This window comes from Cyprinodon tularosa, unplaced genomic scaffold (assembly GCF_016077235.1).
Source record: "Cyprinodon tularosa strain WSP-4 unplaced genomic scaffold, ASM1607723v1 ctg456, whole genome shotgun sequence".
NCBI lineage: Eukaryota > Metazoa > Chordata > Actinopteri > Cyprinodontiformes > Cyprinodontidae > Cyprinodon > Cyprinodon tularosa.
In genome coordinates this window covers 294,270-319,670 of record NW_024039181.1, presented here as the reverse complement: position 1 = coordinate 319,670, position 25,401 = coordinate 294,270, and the positions used below count along the sequence as shown (strand labels likewise).

Here is a 25,401-nt window from a genome sequence, read left to right as displayed (position 1 = left end):
AACAATAACTCAATCCATAAACCTGAACTAGTCATCACAGCTTGGTGCAGCCGGTGGGCGGCGTCTCCCTGCTGTTACCTGTTGTTGGCCGTCAGGTCACACTGAAAGCCAGAGGGCTGGTGGGCGAATCGAACCAGAGGGCAGCGAGCGTTGAGAATCTTCTGCACCCCCACACAGCCAGGCCCAAAGTGGTCCACGCACTCCCCGATGACGGACAAGATGCTCTGGGTGACGTGGCGCTCCGAGCTGGTCCGTTTCATCTGGTACTCAAGAGACAGACCCGATTTTGGCTGCAAACATACAGGAAACAAAGATAATCAATGCAACCCTTATGTATATTTTATTTCCTATCCTGCCATGTTTGACATTGGGTTAAACTTTTACATGTAAAGAGAGTCTAAATGTAGAGGAATGATTCAGATTTTCTCCTGCATCCAGGATATTTGTTTGGTGCTTTTGATCGACCCTTAGAGTAATAATGCAACGTCAAAGCTAAAGCGCTTTGTCACTCACCACCATTTTAGCAGGCTAGAAACGGTTGCAGACAACGATAACAAAAGTTGGACATCCGGAAGTATATTTTTTAGGGCTCCAAATAATGATTTTTTATTTTTATTTTATTACACTGGAAAAATGATCTAGAAATAAGTAAAAATGTCTTAAATTAAGTGAATTTACACTTAATTTAAGAAGGTAAATCAGATGATTTGCCAATGGAATGAGTATTTTTGCTCTTAAAATAAGATATTATGATTAGGGATGTACGATATAATGGGCCCCCCATCGGTATCGGCCTTAAAACTGAATATCGGACATCGGCCACCCCACTGATATTTAACCCGATATTTGATCAGCTTCTGAGTTTCTAAAGTCAAAAAAAATATATAAAAAATACTATTTCTTCTTCTTCCTCAAAAACTTCGTTTTTACAGACTTAAAAACTTCTAAAGACGACGGAAAAAATATTGATACATTAAAATATCACAATATCTGCATATGCTGATATATTGCCATTTAAAAACACCATATCAATCTCTTTTACTAATGAAATATTGCTATATGTCATCGTTATGGATAATAAAACTGCTATTTTCAATGACTACTTATTTTTGTCCAGCTTTAACATCAGTATCGATATCAGTTATCGGCTACGTGAGTTTTAAAATATCGGCATATCGGCCAAAATCCCAATATCGTGCATCCCTAATTATGATAAAATACACTTGAAATAAGACAACGCAATTGTGTTTTCTTATTTTAAATGTAAATTGTGTTGTTCCATTGGAAAAATGTCTCTTTTACCCCCTCAATTCAAGAACAAATGCACTTATTTTAAGACAAAATGACTTATCTAGATTTCGATTTTTTTCCAGTGTAATCCATTAACAATCTAAGGCAAAATGTCTCTTAAAGAAGGGTTAGGGAATGCTAAAACTATGCTACCTTATAAGCTCCAGATAGGACATTTTTTACAGAAAGAAAGGTTTGTTATGTTAAATACAAGACATTAATATTTTTTCTTTACAATTTAAGCCCAATTACTGTTCTGACGGTGTTGCTCATAGCTAATGGCATCTGTAAGAGTCTGTATAGATTACTGAATTATTACTTCAATAATAGCAACATTGTGATAAATTGTTTCGGCCTAATTTATCTTATGGGTTAAAGACTGGTTTTAAACGTGCAGACGGTTCAGAAGAGAAAGGTTTTCACTACATCTAAAATAGGAAAAAAAAACAGGAAATATAGAAACCTCAAACGGAGGAGTTTAGTGACAAAGGTCAGCAGGACACAACTGAAATGTCAACCACAAAACCGGCTTTCAAAAACGTCAATAATCTGCTCTAATGACTTTCATTCTGTTAAAAATCAGTCAGAGTGGAAAAAGGTTTAAAGTAGTTTTACTGTGAGAAATGTGTGTGATACTCAGGAGCAGCTATTAGCCCAGAGGTAAAACACAGAAACCACATATGGAGGTTTAGGGCTGGACGATAAGAACCAAAAATCACTTTCTACAGTAATTATCTAAGTTACATTTGAGTAAAAGGCTTTTCTTTTATGTCAACCAGGCAAATTTTTTAACAAGAAGCACTAGAGAAACATTAGAAACAGCCACAGGCTCAGAGTTTATCGGTTTAAATGAAGTGTAACTATTGAGTATTGTTAGGAACCTCCTGATTCAATTTGATTTTGATTATTGTTGCGATTCGATCCGATTCAATTCGATTCGATGCTGATTTTTGAAGCTGTTTGACTGCAGGAGTTTTAAGAGCAGCCTGGGATGCCAAGTTGAGCAAGTGGGCAATGCAGCCAAAATGTAACAGCTAAGTGATATTGACAGCAACTAGCATGTTGGCAGCATTATCTGTAACAACTACTTTTCTGGATATGCCCCATTCGTTTATTGCCTTTATCAACATGTTCGCTATGTTGATCCCTGTGTGCCTTCTGTGGTATTGCGTAGCGTTGTTCCAGTGTCTTTAACATGTTCTTGAAACCCTCGTTTTAAACAACACTGTACGGTTGTAGATCCTTGCAAATGAACACGGCCACAGACTTAGTGATTTTCTCTGCGCAAGCAGAACTTGGCGGCAGTTTAGAGATAAATGATTTATCAATTTGTGTCTGTTTAGAGTCGACAGGCTGTGCTTTAGTTTTTTGTAGCACCTCTGCATGATATCTGATGGTAAAGTGGTTGCGTAGGTTCGTCGTGTTACTGCAATACTTCTGTCTGGCACAGCTTACAAACTACCTTGCTTTCGTAGATTTCCCGAGTTCCGGATTTCAACGGGGGCAAAAAAATAAGCCCAAAAGTCTGACTTAAAAGTTGGTCTTTTGCTGGTGCTCACCATGACTGTTGTGTGCTCTAATTCGGCCTCTGTACTAGCTGAGAATGGTAACCAAACTGACAGCGCCCCCAATGGTCAGGAGGTGAATCGATTCTGAGGGGCTCCCACATCCATTATGAATTTTGCCTGTAATAATTGCGATGCATCGATTCTTCAATTATTTTACCCACCCCTAGTAACTATCATGTTACATGTTTCCCTTCACTTTTCTATCATCACATCTTCGCCCTCGAACACCAAGGAGAAGCTGGTGCTGCTCCACCGTGCAGCACGGCTAAATGGGCACCATTTAGGTGATATCTGGAGAGGTTATCGTGTTTATATTCACAAACCTCACAAAAGTCATTCTACATCCTTGAGCATGCCAGTGACGGCGCGCCATATGATTGGCTGAACGCTGCCACATGATGAAAGACATTGTGGTTGCCTAGACAACCATAATAACAATGCAGCGTCCGTGTGCCGGGTCGGGAGCATCTGTAATGTTAGCGTGTCTAATGACAGATGAACTTTTTTACCCAACTGATAACGAAACTGAAAAAAATATTTTTATGGTGAACAAAGTAACTGCAGGACCTTGATTTAAAGGGGGAGAACTGGGTAGCGCTGTGGCTAGCTGTGTTCAGTAGCTAACAGGTTAGCCTTTTTTTTAGCTTGGTCAGTTAGCCACATTAAGCTGCACAACTTTTAACTTTCTGTCTACAACAACAGTTCATTTTCTACAAGTAGAATAACTTTTTTTTGTTGGTCTGAAACTCTACAAGTCATTTTTAAGATTTGTTTTCTACTTTCTGCTACTTCAGATCGCAGATGAAAATAAAAATAATAGCAAATATGGGTAATAAAATATCGAGATTCCGGAAGAGATTTGATTCTTAAGAAACGGGTGCAATACAGTTTTTCTGAGTGCCGTTGCCGTGTGATCATGTCATAAGAAAGGGCAGGGCTCCGAGCAGATGTGGTAACTACACCGGACTATGTGTCATTACCCGATCCTTCCAAGAAGCACGATCCGGGTGTTCATAAATAATGTTATTGAGGTACTAAAACTACCTATTTCTATCCTTAACTCACTTAAGAATGCTATTACACATCTGCTCTCTGACGTCATCAGCCATGCTGATAGCGGTCCGGGAAAATATGATTTAAACCATGTTTATCTGCATTTTAGTTGTTTCTTTCTTTAGATTACGTACTACATAGCATAATAGGGGTGTAAATCAGACCCATCATGGCGATTCGATTCAGTATCCATTTCCTGACCCAACGATTCGATTATTTTCGATACTCAAGAATACACCACGATACAATGTTAATGTAAGGTTATTTACACCTTACAGTCTAGACAATGTTTCAAGTTTGAAATAAATCAATGAAAGCTGTAATATCGTTATGCATTTTTTTTTTTTTGAGAAACAACAGCAAATAACAGAAGTAGAAAAGTTGCACTCCACCTATTCCTATTAAAACCTAATTCACTGAAAAACAATAATACCCCTGTGTTATAGATTCTGATAGTCCTTGCATCAAAAAATACATCAACAAAATCAGTGCAATGAGTGCAATGCAATACCTCGGCTCCAGATGTCCCGCCCCCTGCACAGACGCTCCGCTGCTCCTCTCCCAAATTGTAGCTGACCGCAGACAGGAGGCCGGCTTGTTTTGTTTTTTTGACCAAAATTGTGGAAAACAACTTGTGAAGTTTGACCCGCTAGAAAAGCGACCTGCGCGAGAACGCTGGGACCCTTTTTCCACCTGGATCTCCGCTCTTTTTGGCCCTGATGTCCCTCCGTCGTCGGACTAAACTCGCCCCCACTTCCTCGCCGCCTCGGCCGTATCTAGACCCACAGCGTGTAGCCCAGACCACGCTTCAATATTGAGCATAATTTAAAAATGTCTGCATCAAGCTTACTGCAACAAAATGCTGTAAGAGTAGAACCAGGAAGAGAGGTAGGAGGGCAAAATAGGTTTAGCGCCACCGCAGCACGGGAGGGAGAATTACGCCCAGGAGCAAATGGATAAAAATAGACCGGAGGGGGAAAAAAAGCATGAATCGATTCTCTTGCGGACGTGTCGATGCATCGGATCGTCGGCTGTTGGATCGATGCATCGATACAAAACGATTATTATCTACATCCTTATGGCATAAGGTTAAAACGAAACGAAAACATAAAACTCAAAAAGACTAAATTTATGTTGAAATCCAAAGCTGAAAAAGTTAGCTCCCGACAGTAGCGTAGGATCCCATTTCCGGTGCAGATCGGGCAGAGACGAGTTTTAAGGATTTTAAGGCATTTATTTTCTCTGGAAATACATTAATTAACCTTTAACACTTTATATTTTAGTACGTTTACTATTTTTGGGGAGGGAAAAATGTAATTTAGGTCTTTTTAACTAAACAAAATCGAGGACGATCCGGATGTACATCTGGATGCGCATACGCAGATGAACCGATTTGTGCAATTGCAGAACGGATTGTGCTTCCGGGACGGATCAGGTACTGACACTTTGGTTCGATTCAAGTTTCTGCTTAAGAATGAACAGCCCCGCCCTCTACTGGCCAACAGTAAAATTACAACACTGATAGGAATTCCCTCAGACCTAATCTAATTTCTTAAATGGATGGAATAAATTTAATATAATAAACTAATAATCTACAGTTAATCGTTAGTTATCTGCAACTACTTCAGGCTTTTATCCAAGTGTCCAAAAAAAAAAAAAACCCACATACAATCTTACAGGCTATAAGCAAAGAGAAAAAAATCATTATTACCCTTTTGAGATTCCAGCCACTGATACTGTCCAGATCGAGGAACATGTCCAGGTCACAGCCGAGCTTCCCGAAGCCGTTCACCGACGAGCCGAATGGTCTGATGGTGCATTCTGGGAAATAAGCTGCAGCGATGTCTTTGAGCAGAGAGCAGACGAGGAAGCGCAGCCTGCTGTTTTCCTCTGTAAGCTGATAAGCCTCAGTTAGGGAGCTTATCTGCTCATCTATCTGAAAAGAGCAGAAGAAAGAAATCCAATCAGTTCTGTCTGACCTGATAACCTCATAAATACAAACCAAAACCCCAACTAGTTCTTCCTGTTGTTTGATTGAGGCATGTGCTTACGCTCTCCTCCCTGGATAGCCTCTGGATGAGCTCATTGATGGGAACCGTGGTCTGAGGCTGGCAGGGGAGGCTGGACGGTTGGCTTGCTGAGTCCAAAGAGCTGTGATTTCTCAGGGCCAGGAGTCTGGATTTAAAGGGCACCGTGGAGTCATGGCTGACGATCGGAATGGCGGCTGAATCGAGCAGAGAGACGACATTATCCCGACTGCCGAACTCCACGACAGCGTAGACGCCCTGAAGGACAAGAGATCCTAAACAAACAGACACTATGAAACATGGTAAAAAAAAACGTATAAACCTGCTGGTCCAACACTTACGTAACTTTCATAAAAGAAGTGCTTCTTGATGTCTCCATGCTTTGATAAAAACTTCAGGAACTTTTTCTCGCTGGTTCTGGACGGGCAGCTGATGAGAACAGATCTCTCCGCCTGTTCTTGTCTGTGTGCCATGAGGTCATACAAAGATTTGGGTGCATCGTTTTCTCCTGGTGACAGAAAAACAACCACAATTACAGATTCCTCACCTCATTTAGGGAGTCGGCTTTATGTGAATTCCCGTTTGAAATAAAAAGCTCTTTGGCAGGAAGCCTGGCTTAAAATATAGAACTTAAAAATGAGTCACACACTCTATAGCGGATCACAAATAATGTTAATTGAAGGAGACAATGCTTGCAAATAAAAGGTTTGGAACATTGAGAGTTCCTGATTTCCCAAAATTTCCCAAAAAGTTCCCAAAATTAAGGAAATCGGGGCTGATCAACACTTCTTTATCAAACAGGTTAAAATACATTAAATCAGCAAATTAATTCAACAGCTGAACCGCTTCGAGACCGAGCAACACAGAATCATACAGAAGTGCTCAATTGTTGAACTGAAACAAACCTGACTTGCATAAAAAAAAAAAAAAAGTTTGGATATGTCAATTTCCTGCTATTCTTTTTATTATGGAATAGAAACATGATAAATTAGTTTAAAGTTGTACATTTAATTCATAGGATCAGATCCTTGGGATTGGAATATTTCCAATGATTCCAACTAAGCTCCTGATCTTCAAAGATAATCAATAAGAGGCGCTTTTTTGCACCTGCAATTAATGGAAATGTTGCAGGTAGGGTTGTCAAAAATATCAATACTCTGAAAAGCACAGATATACAGATGATGTATCTGAAAACAGCACTAATTTATCATGGTATCAACTAGGGCTGCAACAATGAATCGATAAAATCGATAAAAATCGACTTTTAAAAGCGTTGGCAACGAATTTCATCATCGATTAGTTGTGCGCGCGATTAATGCGTCATCCGCCGCCATCGGCAGCTGCTGCCGTGGGGCGCCTCCCCCATCCCAACCCCGTTCTCCCGCAGGAGTCCCTCTCAGCGCTGCAGTCAGAGCAGCAGGATCTTTATCCTCAGCGTCCACACTGCAAATGAAGCGCGCATGCACCGGGATTGACGGAGCAAATTGATCACAATAATTAAAATAGCCTGCGCTTTGTAAAGCGAAAAAAGTCGTAACATGCAACTTTTGTAAAAACAAATTAACATGGCACGGAAGCACCACTGTTATGATGCAGCAACTGAAAAGAAAACACGTTGGAGCCTTCAATGGCAGTGAAGAGAGCTGATCAGCAGGGTGAGCGGCCATGTTTGTTTGGTTTTAAAGTGGGGAAACGTAACGTTAGTTTCTCAGGTAGCTCATCTGATGCTTTCCTTACCGTGTTAGTAGGTTACAGACAGTGATAAGGTTGGCTACTGATTTTACTTTTAATTTCATTTGAATTAGCTTAAGCAGCGTTTATATTTTCTTTATAAATAAATCAACTTGCAAATTATGAGGGCAAGGCTTTTAAAGTTTAAATCTTCTGGCAAAGATAAAGTTAAGAAGATCCTGCAATTTATGGAAGTAAAGCAGAACAAAATCCAGCAAGATCAGTAATATGTCAATTAATTATCTGCCACATTCCCATGTAAATATCTGTCTTTGGAGGATGTGTTTTTTAGCACCCCTAGTTCTCTCATTTTTATTCCAAATACAATTTATAATTTGAATCACAGGGCTATTTTTATCTATATGGTTCAGTATTTTCTCAAGTAGCAACTTTAACTGCTATACTTTCCTGTCTTAAAATGCAGAACTCTTCTAGTCTAAAAAAAACCTAATTTGTTGATATGGGGGGGGCTATTGTTTGAACCCCTTAGGGGCTTTAAAAACAAAAATGTCTTTTTTTGCACTTTATGAAACAAAGTAGCCTATATTTTGTGGATGTATAGCTACATTTCTCATGTAAGTTTGCGTAGTTTTAACACAAACATTTATTTTTCATATTGCACCAGTACAGTTAATGAGCAACCTGTACTTGTGTGCTTGTTTGTTCTGTCTAAAATCTTTATTTTGGAATAAAGAGGTTAATATAAAAATATTTTTTGTCCGATTCATCGATTTTTAAAATAATCGTTAGTTGCAGCCCTAATATCAACAATAAAGACAATTGTTGTTTGCATATTTTTGCTTTTGTTTATTGTAGATTTCTGGATTATTTCCATATTAAAGATTAGTACCCCAAACAACCTTAAAATATTGTCAAACTGAGTTATATTTGGGTTATTTATTTTGCATTTATTTGCACACATAGTATCTGTGATTCCGTTGAGAAATGAAAGCTAAAATTGAGAAATTTTGAGTTTTCCATTTTAATAAATATATCTTTTATTTCTAGAATTATCCGGCATTTTGAATTCCCGTAGTATTGAAAATTGGTATTGATTATCTAAAGTTACGAATGAGGTGTAAATATCCAGTTTAGAACTTAACCCTTTATAAGGCAGTTACCATTATTTAATCACTTGTATTCCTCTTACAAATGAAGCCCCCCCCCCATCCCTTAGTGAGGTCTAGAAGAACAAGATCTATATCAAGCCATTCAGCAAAAATCCTGCTTCATGGCTCTACATCTTATTTTGACATTTGACCAATTAGATAAGCCCTAGAATGATATATTACCTACTGTAAATTAGGCTGAAAAGAAAGTTAACAAGTAAAAAAAAAAGGTAAAAAGCGAATTAAAAAGTTAAAACGCCTAGCTAACAATTATATTTAGGTTTATAAACTAAAAAAATGTAAATGCCAGTATCAACATTAATGCCTCGAAGATTATGTTGGACCAAAAAATGTGTTTTTTTCACTCTAGGGATGTTTTTCATTAATTTCTTATAGAAGCACTTTTATTTTTCTTAATATATCCGGGAAAGTTGGCGTTGTTATTACATTAATTATTACCATCAAAATATCCATATTTTTTTAATTTTACAAAGGTAATAAGGTCTTGCCTTGGATTCTAATAAACACTCTTGGCTTGAAATTTGGATTTTCAAAATATTTCACTGAATGCCCTATAAAGGGTTAAGTATTGTGACAAACGTAATTGCAGGTTATCAACAAAGATTCTGCCCAATTAATTAGTGTAAAAGATAGAAAAGGTTCTAAGTCATATTTTTGGAATTAATCTTTAAAACCACTTATTAAAGAACAAATAATAATTATAATAGCAACTGGTTTTTATAGAACCATTTCGGTAGCCCATCTTTAAGTGCTATGAACAAAGATAAATAAAAACAGTTAAATTTAAAAAGAAAAAGGAGTATCATGCAAGATGACAAATTTTCTTAATCTGTTGATGTCATTTTTAAAAGTACTGTAAAAATGTAAACTGTATAAATATGTAAGTATCACTTAGCTATTTGGAGTCTTTATGGGGAGCATGGAATATATTTTGGGGCGGGGCCAACACAGATCTAAAGAGTTTGATTGGCCAGCTGTGGCTGGTCTGCTGTGGAGGTTAACCAATTGGAAGTTAGGATCTGTAAGATTCAATATTTTAGGTAATTTAATGAGATTCTGATGCTATAATAAAGTAAGACACTATGATATTTCAGGCTTTAAGAAGGTTAAATGAATAATAATAATAAAAATATATTTTAATTATTAAACTCAGTAATTAGATTAATGATTCTGATCATAACAGTGAGCGGCAATTATCATAAACATTACAAAGTCAACTAACTAAATACATATAAAAATAAGTATTTAACAAATAGCTATTGTAAATTAAATGACTTGCTTGGAATTAACGTGGTATGAAATTAGATAGTTCATCCAGAAATATATTTTCTAATACATTTATTTAAATAAACAATTTATGGTGGACGCACACAAGGCCGAATGTCACGTAAAAGCAAATCCAATCTCAGAATATCGTGCAGTTTTTAAAACAATCCAGATCGTGAAAACTACAGCTAAATGAAAATAAAACTCCGGTTTATTCTGCGGAGTTCGTAATGGCGTCCCCTTGGAACATAGCTGATCTGTAAAGAAATTAATTTATCTCTTCTCACTGACCACAATCGTTGTCCTGAACTCCCTCAGTCTGGGCGACTATCGGCTCTGTTCCAACACTCCTTCGGAAAACTGTTTCGACTGTGTTTAGGCATTTTAAAAGACGACTCCTTCCTCTCATATGTAACCTGTGAATAGTAAAGGGAGACGCCATTGCTCCTGGGAAAGATGACGAAATGCGCATGCGCGAGGAGAGACCAAAACTACAGCAAGCGACTAGTACCAAAAATAAGTGACTTAATGCGAAGTGATATTAAAAAAGCACTTTTAAAGTGCATCGATTGGAAATGGCTAACCTTTATTTATTTTTTATTTTATTTTGTTTATTTATGTTTTTTATTTTATTTTATTTATTTGTTTAAAAAGCCTTACAGCAATGAAACATATAAACATCAAAGGCTGTTGCCAAAAAGTGGGTCTCCTGAACTTCACCTGCTGGGACTTTCACTTTGCAATGTTCAGAAGAAAAAAAAATACAGGAAACACAAGAACTTAAATTCAGACTTTGCATGCCTCAATTAGCTTGTTAAACCTTAAAGTTCAAAAATTACACGCATGTCAGCCTAAAAAGTTATTCAAAGAACATATACTTCCAGTTCTCACTGCTAAAGATGCAAAATGTGATACAAATGATTGAATCCATTGATGTGGTCCGCTTAGTTTTCACACAAGCTTTTTTTTTCTGCCTATGGGTTTTCTATAAATGATGACATTGTACTGTGTAAAAAAGCCCACTTAAGGTTTTACATATTTGAGCTTATCCCCATGTCTTTTTAACTGCTGTGATGATTCCGTCAATCACACTTTAAAAAACACTTCTTAAGATAAACATCCCTCTAACTGCAGATACATGTTACTGATTAAGATCATTTGGCTCATTCTCTAGAAGCTGTCACTATCATAAAAATGAATAAAGATAAGTCATGAAAAACGGTTGGGTTGGGTTCATATACCTCATTGATGTTATTTTCTAGATATATCTTTCCTCTTTGGAATTTATATGGTTCTGTTGGTGTTTCATTGAGTTAGTTCAGAGCCGAGAGTGACAGCTGCCGGATCTGAGATCACTGTCCTTAGGAGAAGATGCTCTATCTTTCTCTGAATTAATACAAAGTCTCTGCCAAAGGTGAAGGAATTCAAGAATGTTGATATGTTGCCCGGTACATTTTTAAATGGAAATTTAAATGAAAAAAAAATCCAGAGATTAAACATTGACAAATGTTTTAATTCATAAAAAAAAAAAATAAATAAAAAAAATGACTGCTTATTTTTTGTTTAGCTTATTTTTTAATTCATGTTTACTTTACAGATTGTTACAGATTTTTCATTTTGACAATGTTTTTTATTTTATTCCTTAATTTATTTTTATAAATTTCATATTTTAAATTTTATTTACATGCTATTAGATTGAGTTTTACTAATTGCATTCTTTTTTTACAGATCACATTCTCTTCACTTCTGGGAGTGGGCTTTCCTCTAGAGCAGCGGTCCCCAACCACCGGGCCGCGGACCGCTACCGGTCCGTGGGTCATTTGGTACCGGGCCGCACAGAAAAAAAAAATAAAATTAATTTGAAAAATATAATAAATTGCGGTATTCTCTCCCAGTTACATCAGTTGGTGCATCTCTGCCTCTTGACACAGGTTAATTCAGATCAAGACTCATCCTATCTATAACGTCCTAACTTTGTGAAGCAGGATTTTCTGCAGTTACAGCGACCAAAACAAAGCTACGGAGCAGACCGGACATCAGGAGCATACTTCGTGTGTCAGTGTTTCCGATTACGCCACGATGGGACCGGCTTATTGTCTTATTTTTGTTTTGTTTGTAAAACTCATTCTAGAGTCTAGAGTGAGGAGAGAAAATGCATTTCTAATATTCTGCATAGAAGTCAGCAACAGCATTTTTTCGGGTCAATGTATGCATCAAGTGTATTTGCATGGGGTCTGAAGTGTAGAGAACTTAAGTTACGCAATTTGTAAAAAGAAAAAAAAAATGAAAATATAACATCCACAAAAAAAATTCTGGAAAATTTTATGTCAAAAAATGTAAATATAAAATAAAATAAAAAAGAAAACATAAAAAAAAAAACAACTGAGAAACTAAGAAAATGGGTCATAAAACAATAAAAAGGCAAACTAATTGTAAAGCTTTTTATTTTTAAAATATTTAAAGTTTCATTTCTGGATAACATTTTTTTTTTTTTTTGCAACAATAATGAAAAAAAAAAATCTGCTCCATAGTTCCCAAGCTAAGGACAGAAAAATAGATGAACGAATCATCTGAGGTCCCATCTGCAATATTTGTGATGCATTATTCTATAACTGTGAAGAAGAATATAAGGCAAAAAGCAAAGCTATTGTATTAGTCCTTGCTCTACATTCTGACCCTAGTTTGTATTTAAAAGATCCCGGATAAAAGTGTTTAAAATAGGCTTTCTCAGTAGGGTGCTAGTGTTAAGAAATAAGGATTCAATGGAATTTCACTTTATATTTTTATAAAGACCAGCCCCGCTATTAGAAAACCCCTGGAAAGATGAAGAACCCCTATGATGACCTATAGGACTACCAGCTGGGAAGTGTCTCCTAGGAGAGGAATGCCAGACCTGTTATCCAATGGATGGATGATGGAAGGAGATGCTGATATCTACATATTTTCATTAGCATTAGGGTTTTGTTCCATTAAAAAAATTAGGACAAACTGTTTTAAGACATTAAAAAAATGAATGGTACTGAAATGAAAGGTTTGCGGTTTCAACTTTCTACGTGAGAGTAAATGACTGAAATCAAAGGTGATTTTGACCTACAAAAGCAGAGGATTCCCTCCTATTTCTTGACGTAAAACTCACCACCAAAAAGAAATCTTTGAATCAAAAAGGAAAACCATTTATCTTTCCATCTCTGAATACCTAAGAAAAAGCAACCAAAACCTACAAAGAGAAAGAATCCTCCCCACTCTGCCAGCGTCATCTTTCCTACGTGCAGCAGACCTATAACTTCCTTTGTTTACTTCCGTTCCAGCGCAGTCACACAGCAGTAGACGCTGGAGGTGCACAATGGAGAGAAAGCAATGCTGATGAGCGTTTGCTACACATCTTAGGTAAATGTTCGATGTTTCTATATCTTTTGCTGCTTGTAAAGCCTAAAGATTTACTATTAATACCTTAAAATGTTTACATCTGAGAGGCAACTCTGCTTAGATAGACTTTCTTTCTTTCCTTCTTGCAAAGTATTTTTAGTGTTTCCACAGGGCTTATCAGTATATCCAGTAATCTGTAGCTGTAAATATCTTAGATTCCTCTGTGCAGCTCCCTAACAACTCTCTGTCTGTCTGTAAACGGAGGGCTGAGCTTTGCTGGAGTTTCCCGGCTTCACTCTGAAAAATCTCCCTTGCCTGGAAAACCCTCCTCTGAGCCCCTCCCAGGTGTTTGGCTTCAGTCAGCCTCTTTCAAAGCACCAGTGTAGTTTGCTGTCTGATCACTGAGGAAAAAAAGAATAACGACCTCCCGATGTTTTATTCCAGGCCGTGCAAGAACAGACGAGCAGACAAAGAAGAAAAAAATGGATTACAAATATGACACCGGACTAGAACTGCTGTTGGCTCATATGAATGTAGAGGACATCATCAACGCAGCAGAAACACTGTATCAGCTTGAGGAAGAGGAAGAAGCTGGTTTGTCTTTTGATGAAGAGGGACTTTCCCAGGAGGAGATGGATGAAAATGAGGAGATTCTGGTCAGAGTGGGTCCAGGGAAGGAGCAGAAGGACTATGGTAATGGGGTTGGGGGTGTCCGCTATGGGACGGTGCAGGACCTGCTGTCTTTTGTGAACCTCCTGTCCAACATGCAGACTGCAGCTCTGCAGCACCTGCCTGAGGAGATAGGAGTCCTCCTAAATAAGGTAAGACTTCCTGTAATTGTTCTATTTTGCTGAAGCATTTCATTGTCTTCTAAGATTTAACAAGTTTCTCTTTCATTGCAGAAGGATATGGCCGTTCAAAAAGGCCGCTACCAGATTAACATGGATGTTCTTCTGTTTCCATGGACATTAACCTACAAAAATCCCGGCCCTGGCCTCGTGCCCAAGGGCTCATTTGGGAAAGTCCACTTAGCTCAGGACATCAAGACCAGGAAGAGAATGGCCTGCAAACTGGTGAGCCCCGCTGACTGGTTACTGGAATTCCACCTGTGCATGTCTCCTTGTAACCCTTTGCTCTTTAACTGCCAAATATTTTGGCAGGTTAAGTAAAGCTTGTATGTGAAGCAGTTCAGATATCCTCAGGTTGTGCAAAGACTGGTCATGTGTGCATCAGTCAGCTATGATTTCTTTTGAATTGAAAGAGGAAGAGAGTGCTGTGCTCTGTCGAAAACATAAGGGCAAAGTTTGATGCAAAAATGGAGATTCCACATGACCTCCCTCAGCTGCTCTTAATACTTTTCTGTTTTTTTCAGCAATTTCTTTTAAAATGGCACAATTTTCACAAGAAGTCATGTGACCCATTTTTATGCGCACCGATGTTTATCCGTAGGACTGTGGTTGTGGAGGGGGCGAAGTGTGAGTGCGTGTTTACTCTTTCATGCTTGGAAAATATTGACGAATCAGGAAGGAGCAGCTTCCTACCTTGGTCCGTTTTATCAGAATTTCGTGTTGACTTTGCAAACCGCTATAAATAAACAAGGAAAAACTTCCTGGAACAGGTTTATAGTTGGATGCTGATTATCTGAGTCATAACAAGGATGTCATAAAAACAATATATTTCAATACACTTTGCTCTAATATTATACAATGCAGCAGATGCATTTTGATTAAGTTGTTTTTAATATTTTTAGGTGCTACCATTTGGTTTGTTGGCTATGAAGGCAATGTTTTACCTAGGGATGCACGATATAATCGGCCCCCTATCAGTATCGGCCTTAAAACTGAATATCTGGCATCGGCCACCCCACCGATATTTAACCCGATATTTGATCAGCTTCTGAGTTTCTAAAGTCTAAAAAAAAATACTACTTCTTCCTCAAAAACTTCTTTTTTACAGACTAAAAATCTTCTAAAGACGAGGGAAAAATATTGATACATTAAAATATCCCAATATCTTCATATGCTGATATAATGCCATTTAAAAACACCATATCAATCTCTTTTACTAATGAAATATTGCTATATGTCATCGTTATGCTACGAAATCCCCCGAAAATCAACAAAATTTTGCCATATTTTTATATGTTGATATATTGACGCGGTATCGATCTATTTTACTAACAAAATCTCACAAGAATTTGCAAAATATCACGAGAGTTTGTAACAGAACGATGAAATTTCAAATGAGAAATGAGATTTTGAAAGTAAAATAGATCGATACCGCGTTTTTAAAAATCAATTCGATGTCAGCGTATGAAAATATATTTGAGTATATTATTTTTCAAAGTGTCAGAAATGGATAACAAAACTGCTATTTTCAATGGCTACTTATTTTTGTCCAGCTTTAACATCGGTATCGATATCGGTTATCGGCTACATGAGTTTTAAAATATCGGCATATCGGATATCGGCCAAAATCCCAATATCGTGCATCCCTAGTTTTACCTGCATGGATAGCTGGAAAGTTGTATCATGTGCTCTAGTTGTCTCAGAGGTATAAAACTCATTCTGTTCTACCTGCAAGTTATTTTTATTGTATGCTCAGTTTATTATGTTCTGACTATTCTAACCAATACTAGCAACATAAATGTTTTATGTATCACTGTATGCAACACTGCATCAAAGTATTTAAACTATAATTGATAACCTATACAGAAACATAAATATCACAGTAAAAATGTTTTACTGCAGTTAGTGCAATTCCCTTTTTCAAACTGCTTGTTAAGCATATAGTGCACATGTTGTTTAGCTAAATTTGTTTTTTTCTCTTAGCATAAACTAGAGGATTTGCATAAATACTAGGGAAAACTGTTATGGAACACTATTTAAAAATTTCTACAGTATTTGAAGAAAAAAGGTTTTAAGTTGTAATGTAAGTTAGAAAACAAAAGGAGAAGTGCAGCGTAGGGAACAAGAGAACATGTTGACATTTTGGTTTGTGAAGTCCAGTTAGTGTGGAACCTTTAACCTTCAAAGACATTCAGAGTTCTTGGGACTTTTCATGTTACTTTTACTTGGAATTATGAAGCTCCAAATTTGGAGAACAATTGCAAAGTGTCATTAAGAGTTGTTGCTAAACCAAGCTAAGGTGACCTTGCTTAGCATCCTTCTGCTAATCAGTGTAAAAAAAAACACTTTTCTATGGTTGGTATAAAATATGGAGCTTTGCAGTACAATTGGGCGTTACTTATTTAGGGCTAGTTTATGCCTGATAAGGGTATTTTCTGTGCAGAAATGAGAAAAAAAAGTCAGAATTGTGTGGCTCTGTAATGTGGCTTTTCCCTGTTTACCTAATAATCTATCTGTAGAAGTAGAAAACATCTGTTTTTTAAGTCTCTTCTATTCTCAATGTGTTGACTAATTTATCCTTGCAAAGATTTGGTGGTAGGAGCAACTTTTTTCAGCTTTTTTTTATTGTTATTACACTGTCACAAGTACAGAGTAATACAACTTAAAACTCTGCACTAAACTCATCCCCTTGGGGAGCAGTGGGCAGCCATTGTGGGGTTAATGGTCTTGCTCAGGGACCCAGAGTGTAAGCCTGTGGGACATGAACTCAGAACCTCTGGATTCCAAGTGCAATGTCCTTAACCAGTAGACCACACTCCTTCTTTTTTTGTTTATTTTTTTGGCATCCGCCATGTTTTTCCGAGTAAAGCTGTCTGCCCGGTGTAAACATTGCAGACACGGCAAGCATAAATGAGGATTTAGTTAACTCAAAGTAAGCAAGTTTCTATTTAAACCAGATTCTCTAACACAACACAACATTTACTACATAATCTTTCATGTTATTCCAAGTGTGCAAGTAAACATATTTAGCAAAACATTGCTCTATTTCCTAAATTACTCAAAAAGGTATGTCCTGACAATGATTTTTATTTTACATTTGATCATTTCCTTGCAGATCCCCATTGAGCATTTTAAAGCAGCTGATGTGGAGTTCCAGGCCCGATTCCGCCATGAGAACATCGCCGAGCTGTATGGCGCCCTGCTCTGGGACCAGAACGTCCACCTGTTCATGGAAGCTGGGGAAAGTGGCTCGGTCCTGGAGAAGCTGGACAGCTGTGGACCCATGAGGGAGTTTGAGATCATCTGGGTGGCCAAGCAGGTCCTGCGGGCGCTGGAGTATCTGCATTCACGCAATGTTATCCATCATGACATCAAACGTAAGAGAAAGAGGAAATGTTTTTTGTTTTTTTTGTTCGACGTGCAGAGCCCGTTCATGCTGTTCAGGGACTAATTAGCAATAAAGGAAATGATGTAATGGAGCCTAAAGATTTACCCTCAGATAAGTTTTCTTGTGAGTCATTCTTGTCATGAAGACGTACTCTTATTGCTGGTCAACACTGAACACTAAGAATAAATCTGATAAAGCAGCTGTACTCATTGCAACTGGAACCAAAGCTCTGTTAGGCCGGATGCCTTGAGAGATCAAACAGTGGAAATTCTTTGCTGCTATCAGTTTTCTTTTCTAACAAGGACTCTTTTTTTGCAAAAAGATTTTGCTGAACTATTAATTTAACTTCCTCCTATGCATTCCTATGACACACCCTACCTTGTTCTCATTTTAAATCAGGACAAACACATTCCAGGGCTGTAGTTAGCTTACATACTGTGCAGCAAAAAGCTGAAACTGAAAGAAAAGAAAATCCGTCAAATTTTCGTTCCTGAATCGTTGTTTTTTTTCTCCTCAGCCAGTAACATCGTCCTAATGTCGGACAAGGCCGTCCTGGTCGACTTTGGTCTGACAGTGCAGATGACAGAGGATGTATACACCCCCAGAGACCTCAGAGGAACAGAGGTATGAAACGAAAAAGAAAAAACACAAGTCAAAAAGGCCTGACGCAGCCTTACAGGATGCAAGCATCAGATTCTTGTGAACACAGCCTTTTAGTGCTGCTTCCTCGAATCAGACTTGATGTTTGTTTACTAGAACAGTCAGCAGTCATGTCGTTTCTGACTCAGACTTGTTTTTTCCCCAAAAAAGTTTTTACTAATTGGTCTAGGGACTTGTCAGCACTTGTCTGTCCTTTCCAAGCTCTAAAGCTGGGGATCAGGGGCTGCCAAGAGTTGCTGCATAGCAAACAGCAGCTACTAATAAAACAGTTTGGGTCCGTCCAGGACGCTTTGCTCTAAGCTGCAGGACATTTTAGGAGTAATCCCAGGGATTTCTCATTCGCGTTCTTTCCCACAACCTGTGCTCCTTTTTGCTTTTCAAATGTTTTGGCCTGTTATGTGTGTCACATGTGCACACTGAGGCTCTTGCAATTGGGCTTGCGGAAAGTCCCAGGGCAGACACTCTGTGGCAATAATAACAGAGAGTGAGCCTGCAAATACACCGAGTGGCTCAGACACACATTAACAGGGGGAGAGCAAGCTGGAATTTCCAACAGAGACAAAGATGAATTTGGCTGCTGTGTTTGGCCTTCACTCTCAGGCCAACCGGCTACATTGCACTTTGACACACAAACACACATTTATACAGAGCGTGGGCCTAAAGGTTAGCTTGTTTGTTACAGAAAGCCCCTTCTTGTGTAAGAGGACACTTCCTGTTCTCTCTGATTGTCAGAAAGATAAATGCTTACTAAATGATGAACAACTTTCCTTTCTCACTTTGTCATTTGTTTCTCATACCAACATCTGTTGTTTTATCCCCCTGTTCATATCAAACAGATGTACATGAGTCCAGAACTGGTTCTGTGCCGAGGACATAACACCAAGACGGACATCTACAGCCTTGGCACAACCATAATCCACATGCAGACTGCTAGCCCTCCTTGGGTCAGGAGGTACCCACGAACCGCCTACCCATCTTACCTCTACATTGTGAGTAGCATTTATTGTCCAGTTTTTGTCAGGTAATCACTGACAGACAATAAGTAAACGACTCAGTCAGAAGGGTTTGGGCAAAGTCTGTTACACAATTGGTATGTAAATAATGCAATTTACAAGAAAATGATAGATCTAGAACAGTCAATTATCCAAAAGTGTCTAGTATGGATCAATGTACTTCCAAGTTGTATGGAGTGGGCAGAAGATCTAGTGAGATAAAGGCTAGATCTGAATACATGTTGCTCTACCTCCTGTTCCTAGCCGTAACCTTTCACCTTTCGCTGGGTCAACAATAGAACTATCCAGGGTAGAAAAGGATCTCTGGACTCCAGGCAGCCTTCAACCCTACAGACGTTATTACACAGTAGACACAAGCAAGAATGACACTGGTCAAATTGGGACTACAGACTTCTGGAAAAGAACTACAAAAAACAAAAGTTACACAAATTGAACAAAGTGCTAAAACTCAACTTTATAATATCAAACATATGCATGTGTGCACCTTAGCATATGTCAGAAAGTGTACACAACTGAAGCAATCGTTCCATTTTGTTATACTCCGTGAGGTGGGATGTGCCAATACATTCTGTCATGCAAAGGATTATGGGCGGCCATATTGCTCCTAGCGAGGACTGGGAACGTCAGGAGCTTCCTATGCTAAGTGCAAGGATGCTGTGGTGTTTGGATCAAGCAAAAGACTCCAGGGAACCTTGAAAGACTTGGCGAGCAACATTACAAAATACCTGCTTGAGGGAAAAAAAAAGTATATTACAGACATCTAGAACAGGCAAAACAGGCGGTCAAAAGTATTGACATCTCATGTGGACGAATCAGAAAGGTGTTTGCTCAACCCAAAGTTAGTCAAAACATAGAATGAACGTCACTAAACCCAAAAGATGTTTTGTTTTAGTGTCACACAAGATTATTTGCGTGACAGAGGTCAGTAGGGGTTGTTTGAGGCCAGGTGGGATGTTTTGTGGTTGTGCGGCATGTAGCAAACAACGATGAAACAAGCTTGGTTTTAAAACCAATGATGGGGGCGCCTCTACATGTCCTTTCATCTTGTATCGTGCTAAAAAGAGAAGGTTGTTTTTCTAGAACTCTTTGCTCTGTTTCTATAGAAATCCTTGCAGATATTTACTAACATCATGGAAAAAAGGTCTTTACATGCAGAATCAGTGGTGTGGTATAATACAGTTTGACTATAATGGTACTAAAATCTACCTACCTAAGGGCATAGTTCATCTCAAACTTTCTGTAATTTAAGTTTTATGTGCAATTACACCTGACAAAGCAAATTTCAGGCTTTATTATCACGTTTTTTATCAGACAGATTCTAAATTAGTAATTAGTTTTTCTAGACCAGGTTCTGCAGCAACCATACTATGTTGTTTAGGGTTAATATTTCACCATCCAAAGGAAATGCATGCTCATCCATCTTTTTGTCACAGTTTGAGTCTAAAACTAAACAGCTTCTTTTGTTTTCCAGGACATATGACAGTAAAAGTAGCTTTAATATTTGTTTTAGATCTTTTTTCTTGTCATAAGTAAATTTTTTATATATAATTCTCAAAAAATATATCAACATCTTATGACAGTTTGCTTGTTCTCCGAAAACAAACCTTTTTTTTTCTGCAAAAACTTAATTTTCTTTATTCTTAACCTTTGAAATAGTAATTTCCTTAGATATTCATGAATAATCACGATCTTGTCTTACCTACCCGTTCAAATTAAGTGAAAATACATGCATTTTATGAAAAATGCACTTTCATATAAATGATTGCAGTATGTGAATAAGTCCTATAAAATTTGTTGCACTAAAGTTGTTTGTCTGAGCTTAATGCAATGAAACTCTTTGGATTGTAAAGCTTTCAGGCCCCTTTGCTAAGAGATACGTTTACCAATAATCAAATTTTGCTATCAGTACATATTTCAGTAAATGCAGGGAAAGAAAGTGACGACAAAATGTATTAAGAGAAAGTATTTGCTGCATTGACGTCAGTTTCCATTAATGAGCTTTGGGATTCCAGTCTAGATGTTGAGGAGATAAGAGCAGTTTTAACCTTTGCACATGATGTGAGTCAACAGTGCTTCGGCTTCTTTTAATAGTGTTCCATTGCATGGTTCTGTTTCTTAAATGGATACTTGACTTTTTTAGAACAATATATTTTTTTTTCAGTTACTCACTTCCCCATGAAACTCGTCATGGAGAAGCATTGGTTAGAATTACTTCAACAGTCTGAGTTTTACTTTAACTTGTTCTGTTTTTGCCTTGACCTCATCAAACAGGTTGCTTAGTTGATCACAGCTGCCGGCACAGTGGTTTTGAACATCTGTGCACCAACTGCATCTAAAGTTTGCTTCTCTCACGCGGTTTTAGTGAGTTATCTTTTATCTGTGTGTGCAAACAGATCCACAAGCAGGCGCCGCCTCTGGAGGACATACCGGAGGACTGCAGTGCAGTAATGCGGGCCTTTTTGGAGCGGGCCCTAGAGAGGAACCCCACCCTGCGGAGTTCTGCGTCCGAGCTTCTGAAGGACGAGGCCCTGAATCCTCCCAGGGAAGATCAGCCCCGCTGCTGGAGCCTTGACTCAGCTCTGGAGGAAGCCACCCACATGTTGCAGCGGCAGCCTAGTCAGCACCACGACACCACGCAGGGTAAGCATTTTGGGGCGGAGCTTAGAATCGTCATTAGACACACCACTCATAATAGTTGCTTACTTTCTCTCTCTTTCTCTCTACAGAATCCTCTCTTTACTCTGAAGACTCTGGCCACTTACGGAGGAAGGGCTCTTTGTACATAGACTTGGGGGCCTTGTCAGGCTACAGCAAGCTGGTGGCAGGACCTCCAGCCTCTGAATACGGATAACCGTATTCCTCCAAAAGATTGATCTTAGCAGAACTGTAAAGGCCAGTCGCTCATTTGCTTTTAGCTTTTGAGTTGAAACTTCCAGAGAGCTGCAGGCAATATGACTCATGAATAAAACAGGAGACATGGTGGCCACATTGAGCAGACTCTGTATTTTAGGAGACAGCAGCTGTTGTAACATCATATTTAGGCTCACATTTACCGTTATTTTTAAATGGTCATTCTCTTTAGGAGGGCCTGTTGAAGGATGAAAGTGCTGCATCCACTTAAAGTCATGTGTCAGTTAATAGAGGGAATTTTCTTTCCACGGACTATAATCATGCTCATCTGGGGGAGTTAAATTGATCAATGTTGCAATAAGGACTTGAGGCAGAGCATTTTTAATCAAGCCTTTACTATAACTGCCAACTTGCTTCCTTGTTGGCTTTATCTTTTTATTTAAAGCGGACACATGTATGTTTTGTTTACGTATTGTCATAAGTCTGAGCTGAATTCTCACATCCTTATGTTCTATAAAAAGAGAAATTCATACTGAATTAAAAAAAAAATTTTACAAACATAAATATAAATTGGGATTAAGTCAGACTTAAAGACAATATTTAATTTGTGTAACTTCAACACATCTTAATGCCAGAAATCCCCTTTTTGGTACTATATTATTATAGTTATGTTGAGATTTTTCTGCCATATTGAAAAATAAATTCTTACGTGCTGCTTAGAGTAAATAAGTTCACCTCTTAAAAGAGATTTCCAGTTAACAAAAATAGGCTAAAAACAGAAGGGCCAAAGGATAAATAAAAAAGAGATGTGGCTTTTTCATAGAGTACACAGCAGAACACTGGTTATTGAAGTATCATTGTGTGGAGGAAAGCGTTATATGTTATCTGTACCTCACTGTGGTAGTAATCCATGTACAGCTTCTCACCAGCTCCAAGGCATAGCCTTTACAGATGCAAACTGCTAAAAAAAAGTAGTGAACGATTAAAAGGGATCAACCACTTGCTACACAGGCTGGGCTAAGGATGTTGTACTTTTCTTAATAACTTATAAAAGTGTAATTTGAGATAGGTTAAAACATGGTATTATTTGAATATTATATATTTTTGGTTCTATTTTTCCACCATGGAGGTCACCATTTTTTCCCTTTGCAATGCATGCTGGGTTGATTCATTAGTGTTTTGGCTGGATTGAGCTAGTGCTACAACACCTAGCATATGTGTAGCGGTAGCTACAAAATTTCCGCCACGCCAACAATTCCATCTAGCGACCCCCTTTCAGAGGCATAGACAGGTATTGGGTATTACAGGCTAACAAAGAACCCAAACGACCGAAATTCTTAATGGGTGGACCCGTTCGTCTAGTTCAATTTGCATGTTTTCTGATCCAAAACAAGGCTTAGTTTTTGGTCCGCTCTATAAAGCCTCTAACTCAACGCTAACTCTGACATTTAGAATTGAAAAACCTTCCTGGATGGGAAGTGAAACGTCTTCAAACTAGTGTTGCGCCGGTGCCATTTTTTGTCCCCGATACCGATACCTGGCTATGCAGTATGGCCGATATCGATACTATACCGATACTATCTGTTTGAAATTGATGTGTGTGTGTATTTATGAAGAACTGCGTACTACTTGGATGTAAAATAATTACCATCATGGCTTTGTCAAGCTGCTGCCTACCTTACTAATACAAAGTTAATCCAGTAGAACCTTTTATTGCCTATCTGGAATGGGCGACAATAGTTAAATAAACTTTTGGCTCTCAAAATGGTATCGGTGCTCTATTTGTTGGTACTCGCCGATACCGATACCACCATTTTAGTGCTGGATCGGGGCCCCGCCTGATACTGGTATCGGTATCGGTGCAACACTGCTTCAAACTTTGAAACAAAGTGCAGTGGATTGTTTTTTCTTTACTTTCTTGGAACTAGCATATGTCATTTACCCAGAATGCATTGCAGCTTAAACAACATGACGACATCTACCTAACAATATTCTATTTCTATTTATAAAAACTAAATAGCTAATAGCATTTTTACTGTCTTGTATTTACTTTGAAAGAAAATAGAAAGAATGTTTTTAAAGCTAATCGTGGATTAGCAACGCAACTGAGGATGTTTGTAACGACATAATCTTGCCATTTGCAAGTTATATGTTTCAAGTTATGGCTGTTTAATTCTCCTCCTTTGAATAAACAAGACCTAAAAACAACCTGCAGAGTTATTAATTTGCAGCTCTGCAATGCAAAAGGCTAAGCCACTGGTGTGAAGCTGACCCGAAAGAGATGTCAGTATATCTAGAATGTAAGCTATCTGTTTAGGTATGTATGAATTACACAGGCATGTACTGAATCATCTGTAGTTCATCATGGACTAACTTTTGTTGATTCCTGTGGAATATTTATAGCAACCCCTTTTCTATGCAAATTAAGCTTCTTAAGAATGCATATGTGATTTATGTTGTACACAGCTTGTTAGAGAATGCTTGTTGTGTTCATGCCTTTGGTATTAAGTATATAAATTATGCAGTGTTTGCAATGTATTATTGAATATGTTGTTAATGCAATAAAAACAAAAATCCAATGCTTTGTTTTTCATTATAAATTCACTTATTTTGATAAGGAACTTAATGAGATTGTGTAGGATCTGCTGTTCAACTAATGTGACACAGCTTGTTATACAATTTCCAACTTTGACACCAGGTATTTCTTGAGCTGTAGAATAAATAATATAAATAGTTTTATGTGGGTTGAGCTGAGTTGTATAAACTTTCCCATACCTCACATTAGCACCTATATGGTAATGTGTTTCAGGGGGAAGATGAGTTAAAGATCAACAAATGAAGTGGAAGGAAAATCCTACTCAGTTTTCACAAACTTTTACAAATAAAATTTATAACAAATAAGGTCTGGATTTGCATGAGTAAGTGTTTTTTAGAAACTACTGTTGTTACAGCGAATGATTTCACCATCCTAGCAGATCTACGTATCTATATGATCTGGAGCTCAAACTCAGTCAGACTGGATGGAGAGCTTCTCTGAGCATCCATTTTCAACTTTTTGCCACACAGTCAATATTAGATTTCTGTCTGGACTTTGACTAGGCCATTCTAATTAATTACTATGGTCTGATTTTAACGGTTCAGTTGTTGCTCTGACTGTAGGGGGAAAAAGTGAGCAGTAACTAGTTACCGTACATGTTATGCTGAATCTACT

At 38.0% G+C, this 25,401-nt stretch overlaps 2 protein-coding genes across 2 annotated transcripts in view; one reads left to right on the top strand and one right to left on the bottom strand.

The window, feature by feature from the left end:
• Positions 1–10,543, bottom strand: part of LOC119793568 (mitochondrial poly(A) polymerase) — a 28,928-nt gene extending 18,385 nt beyond the window's left edge. The window contains exons 1-5 of the mRNA XM_038300772.1: positions 10,357–10,543; positions 6,280–6,446; positions 5,963–6,196; positions 5,623–5,847; positions 79–290 (exon numbers count right to left, since the gene is read on the bottom strand). Of these exons, the coding sequence (XP_038156700.1) occupies positions 79–290; positions 5,623–5,847; positions 5,963–6,196; positions 6,280–6,446; positions 10,357–10,537 (1,019 nt within the window). The 5' untranslated portion in view covers positions 10,538–10,543. The remainder of the gene's footprint in view (positions 1–78; positions 291–5,622; positions 5,848–5,962; positions 6,197–6,279; positions 6,447–10,356) is intronic.
• A 2,853-nt stretch (positions 10,544–13,396) lies between these two features.
• Positions 13,397–24,782, top strand: map3k8 (mitogen-activated protein kinase kinase kinase 8). Its single transcript, XM_038300765.1, has 8 exons — positions 13,397–13,452; positions 13,876–14,252; positions 14,334–14,504; positions 17,395–17,656; positions 18,185–18,291; positions 19,164–19,316; positions 21,734–21,980; positions 22,067–24,782. The coding sequence occupies exons 2-8, from the start codon at positions 13,914–13,916 to the stop codon at positions 22,189–22,191; spliced, it is 1,404 nt and encodes a 467-aa protein (XP_038156693.1). The 5' UTR covers positions 13,397–13,452; positions 13,876–13,913; the 3' UTR covers positions 22,192–24,782.
• The last annotated feature ends 619 nt before the right edge of the window (positions 24,783–25,401 follow it).